The following is a 12648-nucleotide window of genomic DNA, read 5'->3' as shown; positions in this document are numbered from 1 at the left end:
TCACGCCTTCCCTCAGTCCCAGGATCGGGTCCGTTTTAGGTTTTCTCCTCAAGGGAGGTCTAGACATCTGGCTGGACTTTGGACCCCCGGCCAGAGAGCCAGGGCACTAGGATCCAAGTCCATCTTTCCCTTTCTTCCCATTTTCACCCGTGACAGGAGGGTGGCACTGCTCTCCCAAAAGAGACTGAAGAACTCGGCCCCTTGCCCACATGGTGCTGCACGTCCTGGCACGAAAGCCGTCCCGGCACGAAAGCCGGAGCCATGCCCTCCCTCCAGCCGCCAGCAGCAGCAGCAACCCCAGAGGGGTGGGAGCCGAGAGTGAAGTAGGGGAAAGGTGGAGGCCCAGACAGCCAGATTTCTGGAGGGGCCACGGCGGAAGCCCCTCCCTTTGGGCAAAGGTACAATAACTGGGGCCAGCCAGCTAATGCTTTCCATCCTAGTTTTAATTGGGGCAGAGAAAACTGGGGAACGAGCGGGGAAGGAAAAAAGGAGGCCTCCGGCAGTTTAAAGGAAGAAGTAGCAGCTTTGAGGGAAGGGAGGACCTGGATTCTGTAAAAGACAAATTTGCAGGCTGAACAGGAGGAGCTGTCTGCAGTCGGCCAAACTTCACTCCTCTCTCCTCAGCCTGCCCCTCACAACCTCCCAGGACAGCAGGGGAACAAAAGCAGAGCCAAGGAGCTCTTTTCTGCTGGTACACATGGATGGGCAAGTGGCCAGACTGGGGAAGAGAGTTCTTTTTCCCAGGTATCTGAACTCTCTCCCTCACCCCCAAGCATTTAGTCCTCCAGTAGTTGGTAAGCGCCAGAGTATGACAAATACCAGCTTTTGGAAGCCTCTGGTTTCTTGAGAGATGGGTAAAGACAAACAGCCTTTTGGGAGGTGGTGCCAGCATCAATTTCTGCCTGGACAGGTCAGTGCCTGGCCTGCACAGCCAGCGGCAGCAAGAAGGATGGGGGGGAGGGTAAAGCCAAGCCTTCTGCTCCAGACAAAGAAGGGGGTGGGCAGGAAGAGAGAAGGGGAAGCTGTGAAGGGGGGGGGGGGCATTAAATCAAGACCACCTGTACGTGCACAGGGTAAGTGGGGGGGCAGCAACTCCGGCACAAAAGAGGTTCTGGCTTGTTTTATTGTCATTTAAAAACAACTTTTAAAATGCGATTATCTCTGCCAAAAAAAAAAAAAAAGAAAGAAAAGACAGACAGAATCAAGGAAATGTGACCATTTAACAGTTCTGTGGAACATGTCTCTGGGACTCCCTGGACTCTGGCCCGACTTGAGGCGCCAGCTTCAGGCCAGCACAAGCCTCCAGGTGGGGCTGTGGCCTCCCTCTCAGGTTCCGTCCCGAACACTTGTGGCATCTGGCCCGTGGAGAGGAAAAGGCGACTTGACCATGTCACAGATTAAATGCCCACTTCATACTAGTGCATGGAGGGCAACTATAAAAGGCCTGTTCAGAGCAAATCAAGACCTGAAGGGGGAAGTTGGAAGGGGCACCCACACAGTTTTCACTCTCATCCTAGCCTCTCTGGCCAGCTGCCCCTCTGCCATTTCTCTTCTCTACTGAAATAGTTTTGGGGGAAGCTGGGGGAGGGGGCAGGAGGCTGAAGACTTCCACCACAGTCCAGGTTTTGTACAGCCTCTGGTTTCAGTGGGAACCCCAGTATCAGTGGGAGCAGCAGTGTGATGCAGCTGGAGGCCCCAGAGAGGAGGGAGGAGGGACTGGGGGCTGCACGGCAGCTTCTCAGGCTGCGCTGAAGGAGGCAGCTCGTCCTTCTCCCAGGGTGAGCTCTGGGATGGGGACAGGGTGTTTCCCCTATGATCTCCCCAGCCCCTATTAACCTCTGATTCACCAAGGAGGGGAGGGCAGTCCAACTGGGGGTGGAATGGGGAACACAGGGTCTCAGTCACTGTCAGACCCCACTGCAGAGGACCCCTTCCGTTTCCGCTTGGTGGGCTTTGGTTTTGTGTCTTCTTCCTCCTGGAAGAGATAGAGGGGAGGGAATCACTAGCCTGGGCAGCGGCTGGCCCCAACTCTACCTGCACCCCAACTCTCCTTTTCCTCCTGTGCATGGCTTGCATGGCCAGGGGTCTCACCGAGGCACTGCTGGAGCCTGACTCTTCCTCAGCATTGGGGGGCTGTGTGGCATTCTTTCGACTTCGGGGGCTGGACAAAGCTGCTTTTCGCCGGCTCTTGGGTGGCTTGGTGGAAGAGTCCTCATATTCCTCGGCCAGGGAGAAGAGATCGCTGAACCTGAGGGAGAGAACAGGCTCTCAGAGGGTGGGGGTCCTGGCCCCATGGCCATCCTCCCACCCTTTTCTCTGCCCCCATGCCAGGGTCTCCATTTGTTCTCAACTCCATGGTCTTGCTGGTCACTAAGTTTGTGTCCCCAGCAGGCCACCCTCACCCAGGCCTTCTCCCGCTACTTCCCAAGGCCCAAAGTGCAAGGAGCCTCACTTCATCTTGTGTGCTTCGTCACAGCTCGCCTGGACGTGCTGCAGAGCCTGCAGAATGGGGGTCTGGCTGAAAACTAGAGGGAGAACAGGGAAGGAGGAACAGTGAGGTGTCTGAGAGCTGCCCCACTCGGATCCACGGGTGGTGTGAGCCAGGGCAGTGCCATGCACTCGGAGAGGGCAGGAAAGCATACAGTTCTGCTTGGTGTTGGTCAGGTTGAGACGCAGGTTGTCCAAGTGCTCTAGGATCTGCTCCAGAGTCAGCTGGGCCAGCTTGCTGCTGGAACTCCTCAGGCTGCAGGGAAGTCACAAGAGCCAGAGTCTGAGCTTGGGGTGATGGCTCCAGGTGAATGAGACACCCTCCCCCACTGAGGTCCCTTCTTAAGGCGGCAGCAGCCCATACAGAGAAGGGGATAGGAGGGCTAGGAGGGCCGGGCAGGGTAAGGGAGGTGTGCCTGGAACAGGGACCAAAGACAGGGCACTAGGAAAGGAGGGGAAGGGGCCACAGTGGTCCTGCACGCCAGGTAGCTTCACACCACTAGATGTCGCCCACAAGCCAGGCAGGGACCAAACTGGACGGCCCTGGTGCCGGCCTGTGGACAGCGGGCAGCCCTGGCATGGAGGGTCCCACCTCTGCCTCTTGCGCGGGAGGCTGTTGTTCTTGATGAGCAGGGACTTGATGTGCTCAGCCAGCAGCTCGTCGTGCTTCATGCACCAGTGCCTCAGGATGCTGGTGGTGAACTGGTCGTCGGGGTGGCAGGGCCGGCTCAGCACCATCTTCACCATCTCCTCGCTGGGCCTGGGGGGCAAGGGGAGCGGAGCGCCCTGCTGACACAGCTGGCCACAGGAACCCCTGAGGCTCTCCCACCGGCTTTTCCCCCAAACCTCGGCCTCCCCATCCCTGCGCCACCCCCAACTTGCAGTAGCTTCCTACTCTCACATCCCTCTCCTTCTTCTCTTTGGGCCAAGGAATGCCTAGTTTCATCCTCTGCGGAAGCCAGGAGACAAGAAGTGAGACTCTTCAGTTTCTGTGACAGTAGAAGGTGCGTGTGTGCACGTGCATGTGTTGGCAGGGAGGCCCACTGAGTCTCCCGCACTTTGCCCAGGATACTCAAGGAAGTGGGCCAGGGAGGCAGGAGGACAAGCGTGTGGTGTGTGCGTGCTCCTCAACCCCTGCCCGACTAGGTGGGTGGGCCACCCTGGTGTCTAGCCCGAGGAAGGTACAGGGGAGGCGGCGGGAAGCCACAGCCCCCACGCAGCCCTCCAGCCTTCCTGCCTCCTTTAGGAAGCGCTGGACCATTTCTACTCTCCCAGCCAAGAGAGGAGAAAAGGTGGAAGGAAGGCAAGAAGGTAGGAAGGAAAAGATATACAGCTGTGGCCCCATTTATCTGGGGCTTTTGGAAAAGTGCCCGTGATGGAGGGAGGGGCCTCTGCCTTCTCGCCCTCTCCGCCCCACCCCTGGCAGGGAGCACGGGGGTCCAGCTGGCTCTGCTCTCCGCAGGTTGGGCGAGAGGATGGTGTCTGACCCCTATACTCTGACCCTTCCTCCTCCTGGATTAGCCGTATGGTGGCCTCAGGAGCACGGGGGCGGGGGGCAGGAGCCACCGGGGATTAGAACTGCTGTGGCAGCAGGAAACAGGGATGTCCGGTCCCCACCTCTGAGGGCAGCTCCTGGTGGGCAGGGGGGTAAAGTCGAGAGGAAGCCCAGATCCCAAGGGAGCTGCTTATTTGTAAATCACTTTGGGGGAAGGGTAGAATAAGCAGATGTCAACAATAGGAAAAAACACGGCCAAAGGAGCAGGACAGGAGTCCTTTACATGGCAGCATCTCTTGGTATGTTGAGATTGAGGACTAAAGAGCCCCCGAGGGCGGAACTCACTTCTCTCTTCGGAGTTGAAGCAGTAGGCAGGACAGGGCCTCTGGGTGCTCTGTGGGGGAGGGTAGAGGCTGTTCAGAGGAATGCAAAATTCCAGCAAGAAATCCTGGCACCTCTCCCACCCCCCTAACCAACAGCCACTGCAAGGAGCAAAGATAATCTTCAACAAGAAACCAGGAAGAACAATCCCCTAACCCACTCCTCTAAAATCCCGAGCCACCTGAGCCCCAGTCTAGCACCTGGCTCAGAGGAGGCCTGCAGGATACACCTAAAGAGCAGACGCGACTGACAGGGAGCCTGCCTTTTCGCACTTGGCACTTTGGTGGGAAGGGGAACGGTGGATCTGGGCTCATCTAGAAAGAAGCCCAGAGGCCTAAGCCTTGCAGCAGCTGGACTGGGAGTGCCCTCTCCCTGCCGTGTTCCACACCCACAACCCGACTCACCTTTGTACTTGAGGTGCTGCAGGATGGGGATTATGGTCTCCAGGGGGATGTTGTGGGCCAGGAAGAGCTGCCAGGCACAGTACTGCTCAAAGGTTTCCCAGTCCAGGCTCTGGACTGAGGAGACAGAGAAGAGATACCCTCATTCATATTCTCAATCTCCCTCTCTCTCTCTCTCTCTCTCTCACACACACACAGACACACACACAGACACACACACAGACACAGACACACACACACACACACACACACAAAAAGACAGGGCTAATCCACTGACTATCAGCACCCCAGGCAGGGATGGTATAGGGGTGGAGACAGTGATCCTAAGACTACAGAAACTCTCCCTTTCACACAAAGCATAGTTCCAAAGTCTTCATACAGCTGCTGTATTCCCATCAGCCTTGAGGCTGGAGGGCCAAGGGACTTTTACAGAGCAAAAAAACAGATCCAGACAGACATTGCCTGAGGCCACACGGCAGGGTGGAATGACGTTCTAGCTCATTCTCAGCCCCAGAACCAGCTTTCCTGTTACTAGAAAATACACAGGGCTGCCACCCCTCTCTCTTCTCCCTGGGCACCTCAGGGCTTTGCGTGCTCACTTACTGAGTATGTTGAGGACTGAGTCTTTTCGGAACATGACCAGGTTCCCCATCATCACATGGCAGACCAGCTCCTGGAGCTAAGGGGGAGGAGGAAGAAGGCAGAGCCCGTTGGTTCTACAAGAGGCCAGGAAGCTAGTATGGAAGCAGAAGCAGGAGGGCTCATTCAGGGAAAAAACCAGAGGAAGTGAAAACCTAGTCAAAGGAATGCGGAGGAAATGGCACATGACGGATGCCAGGGGCTTTGAAGGATGAAGGGGACTGGCAAAGGAGCAACTGGCTTCAGTGATAAACACAGGCCTATTCGGAGCAAAAATAGTTAAGAAAAACTACCCCTTGTGTCCTGATGGCAGAGGGAGAACAGGCAGCTCCTCTACTTGGATGTAGTCTGGGCCTCTGAGCCATCCCAGCCTGTGCTGAGGGAAGGGCCGTGGGGGGCGGGATTACAGGTGTGCGTAGGAGAAGAGCAAAGGAGGAAGGGCTCTTGAGTGCTACGCTTCCCCTTCTATGAAGGGGGCAAACGAGTGGAGAGAAGGAGCAGAAACGGGACCCCAGTTGAGGCCTGAGAAGGGACACAGGCCAAGCTACAGCCTCGTAGGGACCTATGCATGACAGAAAGGTCAAATAGAGATGGTCTGACCATTTTCATTCTGAGCCAAGGGGAAGACCGACTGAGAGCTTAAAAACGCAATCCCCTCGGCTTCCCTGAAGAATGGGGGTGCCCAAAAATATGGAGAATAAGGGGAACTCCAGCAACACTGGCATGGCCCCAGCTCGCCTCCCAGGGGCTCCACTTTCCTTCCCAGCCCCCAGGGCCTAAGGTGCACACAGCTGCAGCCAGGAGCAGGGTGCCTGAGAACTCAGGCTCCCCGTCTGCAGGCCGAGGGGGGAGGCAGAACCCCGTTTCCCCAGGCCTGCCCCCAGGCCTCTCGGGGTGACAGCTCTATGTTCACCTGTGCTGAGTCAATAACAGCCACAATCATGTTCAGCAGCTCCCCACTCCGCAAGGTCTCATCTGGAAACTGGAGGAAAAAGAGGGAAAGTAGGGCAAAAGTCCAAAATGCACCCCTCAGCGTTCAGCTCATAATTCTTCGCCACTCCCTACCACATGCTCAGGGGATGCTGGGCTAGCCAGACATGGGGTCCTAATATAAATCCCTAAACAAAGATCCAATAGTTATGAAGCTGGGAATTTAATCCTTAAAGAACCCAAGTTTTTAAATGTGTGTGTGCACACAGTGCGTGCGTGTGTGTTGTGTGTGTGTGTGTGTGTGTGTGTGTATGTGTAAGGAAAGGAATGGGGAGCCATCTAGAGACAAAGCTAGAGCTAAAAGGGACTGGACATGGTGGTTAGTTAGCCCTGTGTGGAGTGGTGACAGAATTAGCATTTGCATCTCTGGCAGCAAAGAAATCAAGTCTATACTGACCCTTGCCAAAGACGAGGTGTAGAGAGTGTGTATATTTGGGGAGCGTGCAGGGTATGGGGTAGGCAGGGTCCCTTCTGGAGAGGCCAGTTCACCAGGGAGGGAGCTGGGCATCTGCACCCCTCCTCCTTCCAGTTTTTGGCTGACTCACTCCTCCTCCTGTTATGCCCTGATTTCCCTGTTCCTGGTAACTTTCACCAAGAGGAGGAAGCGCTGATACCTCCTCCTATGTCCCAATTCCTAGAGGAGACTCTTCATGAACCAGGGAAATGAAAGGTGAGTCTCCACTACAGAGGCCCCAGTCTTTGAGAACCATTAGAGAGATCGGAGGGTGAGCCATCAGACGGTGAGAGGGCTTTGGATACGTGAACATGGATCTGGTCGGGGGCCCTGTCCTGGGTCCAGAGGATGGGGCCAAAGCAGAGGAGCCAAGTGTATAATCCCAGACCCCAACTCACACAACAAGAATTCTAGGGGTTTTAGACATTTTTCAAGTTGATAAAGAGAGGTAGAAGGAGGGGACGGCTGTGGTGTGGGAGGAGAGGGCCTACCGAGGCCAGCAGGGATGGGGAGAGGAGGGTCAGGGTTGTGTGCCGTGAGATAATGCAGTCTCCCGTGAGCCCGCCGGCACTGCTGCCCCATCCCCGTGGATACGGATAGAGGTGCTGACCTCTGTGTAGATGGAGGGTGTGAGGTGGCACAGCAGTCGCACGTCGTCCTCCTGGCAGGCCTTCATGTCCATCATTAAGCAGGTGTGCAGGTCGCCCAGCTGGGTGGCCTGGGCAAATGACTCGTACAGGTTCATCTTCCCTGCGGCGGCTTTGCTGCAAGACCAGTTGGGCCTCAGCCAGCAGCCTGACCCCAGCCCCCAGTCTCAAACATCTCCTAAGTAGACCCTCACTCTAGAATCCCTTTGCTGCCCAAGATGCCCTGGGCTAATCTGTCTCATGGCGCCCCCCTGCCTTCCCCCCAAGGACTTGGTGACTTATGGGAATTAGGAGACACTCTTCTTTTTCCCCATCTTTCCCCAGTGTTCCAGACAGGGCTCAGACCACAATTAGTGAAGAAGCTACTATCTGGTGAGAGTAAAGAACAAGAGAGAGAGGGCTCAGGTCAGGTTAGAGAAAGCTTTCTCTCTTGCTCTTCGGGCTCTGAGCAATGAGGGCAATAACCCATAGAGACCCCGAGACCCCTACCTCACACCATATACAAAAAACTTAACTCAAAATGGGTCACAGGCCTAAATGTAAGAACTGAAACTACACAACTCTTAGAAAAAAACATAGGAGTAAAGCACAAGTGACAAAAGAAAAAAGAAAGTGGACTTGATCAACATTTAAAACTTTTCTGTTTCAAAGGATACCATCAAGAAACTGAACAGACAACCCATGGAATGGGAGAAAATATTTGCAAACCATATATCTGATAAGGGACATGTATCCAGAATATTTGAAGAACTCCTAAAAATCCACAAGAAAAAGACAAATACCCAATTAAAAAATAGAGATTCAAACAGAAATTTTTCCAAAGAAAATATGCAAATGGCCAATAAGCACATGAAAAGATACTCAACGTCATTAGCCATCAGGGAAATGCAAATCAAAACAATGATGAGATACCACTTCACACCCATTAGGCTGGCTATAGTCAAAAGCCAACAAGTGTTGGGGTGCATGTGGAGAAATTAGAACTCTCACACACTGCTGGTGGGAACATAAAATGGTTGTGTCACTTTGGAAGACAGTTTGGCAGTTTCTCACAAATTTAAAGATAGAGTTACCATTGGACTCAGCAATTCTATATACTCAGGAAAATTGAAGACGTCTGTCCATGCAAAAAGTTGTACATGAATGTTCACAGCAGCTCTATTCACAACAGACAAAAAAGTGGAAACAACCCAAATGTCCATCAACAACTGAATGGGTAAATAAATTGTGATATATCCATATAGTGGATTATTTAGCCGTAAGAAGGAATGAAGTACGGATACACGCTACAACAGGGATAAACCTTGAAAACGTTAGGCTAAGTGAAAAAAGCCAGTCATGAAAAATCAAACACTGTATGATTCCATTTATATGAACTATCCAGAATAAGTAAATCTATAGAGACAGAAAAGCAGATCAGCGTTGCATGGTCTGGGTGAAAGGGAGAATGGGAAAGTGACTGCTAATGGGTATGGGGTTTCTTCTTGCGGTGATGACAACGTTCTAAATTAGACAGTAGTAACAGTTGTGCATCTTTGTCAATATACTAAAAACCACTGGATTATACACGTTAAAGCTGTTATTAACACACACACACACAGAAGGCCCTGGTGAGGACAGGAAAGGGGGACGGGGAATGAGGTAAGGTAGGACAGAGGCTCTCCAGGATGCTTCCCGGCACCTTCTTAAACGTGGGGACCACACCCACCTGGCCCTTAGGTAGTAGAGCAGGTGGTAGCCAATCTTGGGCTGCTTCTGATACAGCTCAGAGAGAAGGTCCAGAAGCAGAGAGAAGCTGCTGTTGTCCTCCTGCATCTGGCATAGGTTCCTGGAGTGGGAGGTGGGAGGACAGAGGACAGCTTTACCTAGGGGAGACTCGCCTATGGCACTTCAGGGGGCATGGCTATCTGTGCCCACCGCATACCCCTCCTCCTGGAGAGGGAGTCCCATTACCCCAGGACAGAAGCATAAGCGTGCTGACAGGGAGGGTGGATGGCAGAGCAGCATCTCCTACAGCTGGACCTAAACATGAGGTAGAGAGGCTTACCTAAATATTAGGTAGAGAGGCTTCCCCACAGATTCCTCCAGGGACCTACAAGAGGAGGGTGATATATGAGAGTCCGTGTGAGGGGAGGAAGGGTGGCTTGCAGGCAGATATTATGGAGAACCAGCTGGAGGCTAGATGCCAGCCTGCTGCTTTCCTAACCAATGTTAAACTTCCCGCTGCCCCAGAGGCTTTGCTCACAGAGAAGTCAGGTTCCTAACACTGAGCCACAATCTGGTTGTTGTCATTGCAAGTGAGATTCTTGCCCTTCAGGGAGGTTCCAGGCAAGGGTCCGATCCCACCTGAAGCAGCAAAGGCGGGGGCTGCTGGGTGCAGCAGCAGGGGCAGGACGCACACGAGGGGTGCAGGTCCACTGCCCCAGTACGCTCGCTGTTCCGCAGGCAAAAATAAATCCTTGTTTAAATGAATCAGTATGTGTGAGAATAAAAACAAGTGAAGAGATTATTCTTCCCAAGTCCTCAGCAAGGTGCCTCTAGGACTTGGGTCATCCTTCTAGCTCCCTGAGGTCGGGGCCTGGGGGTGGGGTGGGGGAGCAGTCAGGAAAGATGAGCCTTACTCCTCAGTGATCTCCTCGGGCAGCACCTCCCCTCGGAAGTGGCCCTTGAAGAGCTCCTGCAGGCAGGAAGCGAGGACAGACAGCTGCTCCGAGTCAAAGTCTTCCTGGGTGGTAAGACAAGGAGGGACTATCACCACCCAGGCCCAAGCCTCACTGCCCCCACTACCCAGAGCTTTCTCCCTCCGGGATCAGCCGGCCCCTCCCCCATCAGAGGGGGACCCATCTCGAGTAGGGGAAGGAGGCAGTCAGATGCCTGCGGGGCTTTCAGCTGCGCAGGCTGGGCTGCTTCCTCCCTAAGGGGGTGGGTTCCTCCTCACCTCCAGGACCTGGTCCACGATTTCCTGCATGACCTCACACTGGGCCTCTGTATCACTGCAGTGCAGAAGGGAGAGGAAATCTCAGGGACGTAAATGATAGCAGAGGGCAGGACACACACCCAGAACAGCGTGCTCAAGCACACTCCGGTGCACAGAGACAAAACAAAGGAGCTCTGTGGGAATCAGGGCTGTGGCTGAGGAGGCCTCAGGGCAGAATCTGCTGCTCTCTAGGCAGAGGCCAAAGACAAGGGAAATCCCCAGAGTCCTGCTTCGGGTCCCAGAGGCTCTTCTACTCAGAACCTTGGAGTGAGAGCCCGGGATGCTGGGGCACACGGCTGCCCCCTCCCAGCCCACACCCCCAACCAACACTGCAGAAGGCATCTCCCACGCAGCTTCAACCACCCCTCCACACACCCCCACCACGTCCCCTCCAAACCCACCACTCTGCCACCCCACTAAGCTCCAGGAAGAAGCCCAGGGCTGGACCTCCGGAGGTTGAGAGCAGGGCTGGCACCCACCTGCCCTTCTGAAGCTGGAGCACTTTGTCCCTCAGGGACTCATCCAGCTGGTCAAGGTAAGGGGTGATATCGACTGGCTCTTCCACCACTGTCTCCTTGATTGGGTGGAAGCGAAACTCTCTCTTCTTTCCTGAAGAGAGTGATTTAGGAAAGAAGTCACTTGGCCCAGACACGAGAAGCAGAGACAGCCCCCTGAACAGTGTGGCCCTCCTGACATGCGCCTCGTGTGCACTGTTCACTCAGAGCTGTGAGTGCCTGAAGCACTTCCCTGAGCGTGTGCGTGTTCTAGCCTCAGGAAGCAAGAGAGGGCAGGGACCACTTCTCCTTTTTAACCCTCCTGCTGCAGTGCCAAGTGCAGGGTTCTGCACCTTGGAGTCTCATCCAGGAATCCTGTTAACAAAACTAACTCGGAGAGGCAAAAATGACAGAGAGACCGCAGAGAGGCTGCTCCTGCCAACCAGTCCTCTCGGGATTGACACAAGCCTGAACTACCTTTGCTGCCAGCCTCACCTTTGCTGTTGAGATCCTCCTCATCGTCACTAAAGGCTGCCTCTGCGTTGTCATAGCAACTCTCATCCTTGTCTGACATGTGGTTGTCCATCTCCATGGAAACTGGCTCCTCAATTTTGACTTGGGAGTAAAGAAAGACAAGGCATTTGATGGCCTCCTCTGTCCCATGCTCCTGGGAAAGGGAGACTAAAGGACAAGTGGGAGGATAAGGAGTTCATGACCTAAATGGAATATGAATTCCGGAAGGACAGGCGTCTTGTCCTCACGCCTCCAGGGCTTTTGGTGGGGATTTTGCTAGGAATGAGAGCAGCACAGAACCTGACTCCTCTATGCTCAGCTGAGGATCAGTGAGTAGATAAGACCAGGCACAGTCCCAAGTGCTCTTTAATTTAAAACTAAGTTGGGAAGCTCTGCTTGGCTTAAGCCCTTACCCCAAAACAAAAAAGGAAGGGGGGGGTGGGGTGTGTGTGTGTGTGTGTGTGTGTGTGTGTGTGTCTGTCTGTCTGTCTGTCTGTCTGTCTGGAACTGGAAGCAAGATTTGAGACCCAATATGACAACCTCTCATCAGAGGCCAGGACCTGGGGCTGGGAAGAGAGAAGAGATGGGCAACGCTTAAGTGAGATAAATGCACATTCCATTCCAGTGGGTAGAAGGCCTTCTACCTACTGAGAAGAGGTTAGTAAGAGAAAAAAAACAGGAGTTAAGAGAGCTCCATGAAAAGAAAAAACTAGGGAAAGAAAAATTGAATGGGACAGTGTCACGGGGTAGAGCACTGCACAGGGATGACATCCTAAACAAGGGCTCTAGTCTGAGCACCCTGGATGTCTCCATCCCTCTTTTGAAACAGGTGATGGAATGGATGGGTCTGTACCTTCCACAGGTGGGCTGGGAGAACTGCAGAACTCAGGAAACTTCTCCCTCAGCATGGCCCGCAGCTCCTTATCCAATTTAGGGTTGTCAAATAGGGGAGCCAAATGCCTAATGGGGAACATGAATGAAGGTCAATATCAGAGCTCCTCACTTCTAACGCAACATGGAGTTAAGCAAATAGGTTTAAGCCCAACTGGTACAACTGGGCCATACTCAGATCCTTGGGAAGGGTCACCGGGGCACAGGGAAGGCATTTGAAGCCCTCTGCAAGAGAGAAATTCCTCTAAGAGTCAAGAGGACCTATGTCTAGCCGTCTGC

At 53.8% G+C, this 12648-nt stretch overlaps 1 protein-coding gene across 2 annotated transcripts in view; it reads right to left on the bottom strand.

Moving 5' to 3' along the window:
• Window positions 1-1105: 1105 nt before the first annotated feature.
• The window catches only part of INTS3 (integrator complex subunit 3), a 38202-nt gene continuing 26659 nt past the window's right edge, over window positions 1106-12648 (bottom strand). Inside the window, exons 14-30 of one of the 2 annotated variants that reach the window (XM_007178537.3) lie at window positions 12332-12438; window positions 11461-11580; window positions 10951-11080; window positions 10433-10487; window positions 10116-10219; window positions 9542-9586; window positions 9203-9322; window positions 7458-7611; window positions 6317-6385; window positions 5368-5443; window positions 4768-4881; window positions 4328-4376; window positions 3080-3247; window positions 2643-2743; window positions 2453-2525; window positions 2092-2248; window positions 1106-1975 (exon numbers count right to left, since the gene is read on the bottom strand). In XM_007178537.3, the coding sequence (XP_007178599.2) occupies window positions 1898-1975; window positions 2092-2248; window positions 2453-2525; window positions 2643-2743; window positions 3080-3247; window positions 4328-4376; window positions 4768-4881; window positions 5368-5443; window positions 6317-6385; window positions 7458-7611; window positions 9203-9322; window positions 9542-9586; window positions 10116-10219; window positions 10433-10487; window positions 10951-11080; window positions 11461-11580; window positions 12332-12438 (1720 nt within the window). In that variant the 3' untranslated portion in view covers window positions 1106-1897. Of the gene's footprint in view, window positions 1976-2091; window positions 2249-2452; window positions 2744-3079; window positions 3248-4327; window positions 4377-4767; window positions 4882-5367; window positions 5444-6316; window positions 6386-7457; window positions 7612-9202; window positions 9323-9541; window positions 9587-10115; window positions 10220-10432; window positions 10488-10950; window positions 11081-11460; window positions 11581-12331; window positions 12439-12648 lie in introns of both variants that reach the window. The other variant, XM_007178536.3, reaches the window with a different exon arrangement.

The sequence above is a fragment of the Balaenoptera acutorostrata genome, chromosome 1 (genome assembly GCF_949987535.1).
Source record: "Balaenoptera acutorostrata chromosome 1, mBalAcu1.1, whole genome shotgun sequence".
In the NCBI taxonomy this organism is placed as follows: Eukaryota; Metazoa; Chordata; class Mammalia; order Artiodactyla; family Balaenopteridae; genus Balaenoptera; species Balaenoptera acutorostrata.
Note: the sequence above shows the minus strand (reverse complement) of the source record. Positions and strands in the feature narration are given on the sequence as shown.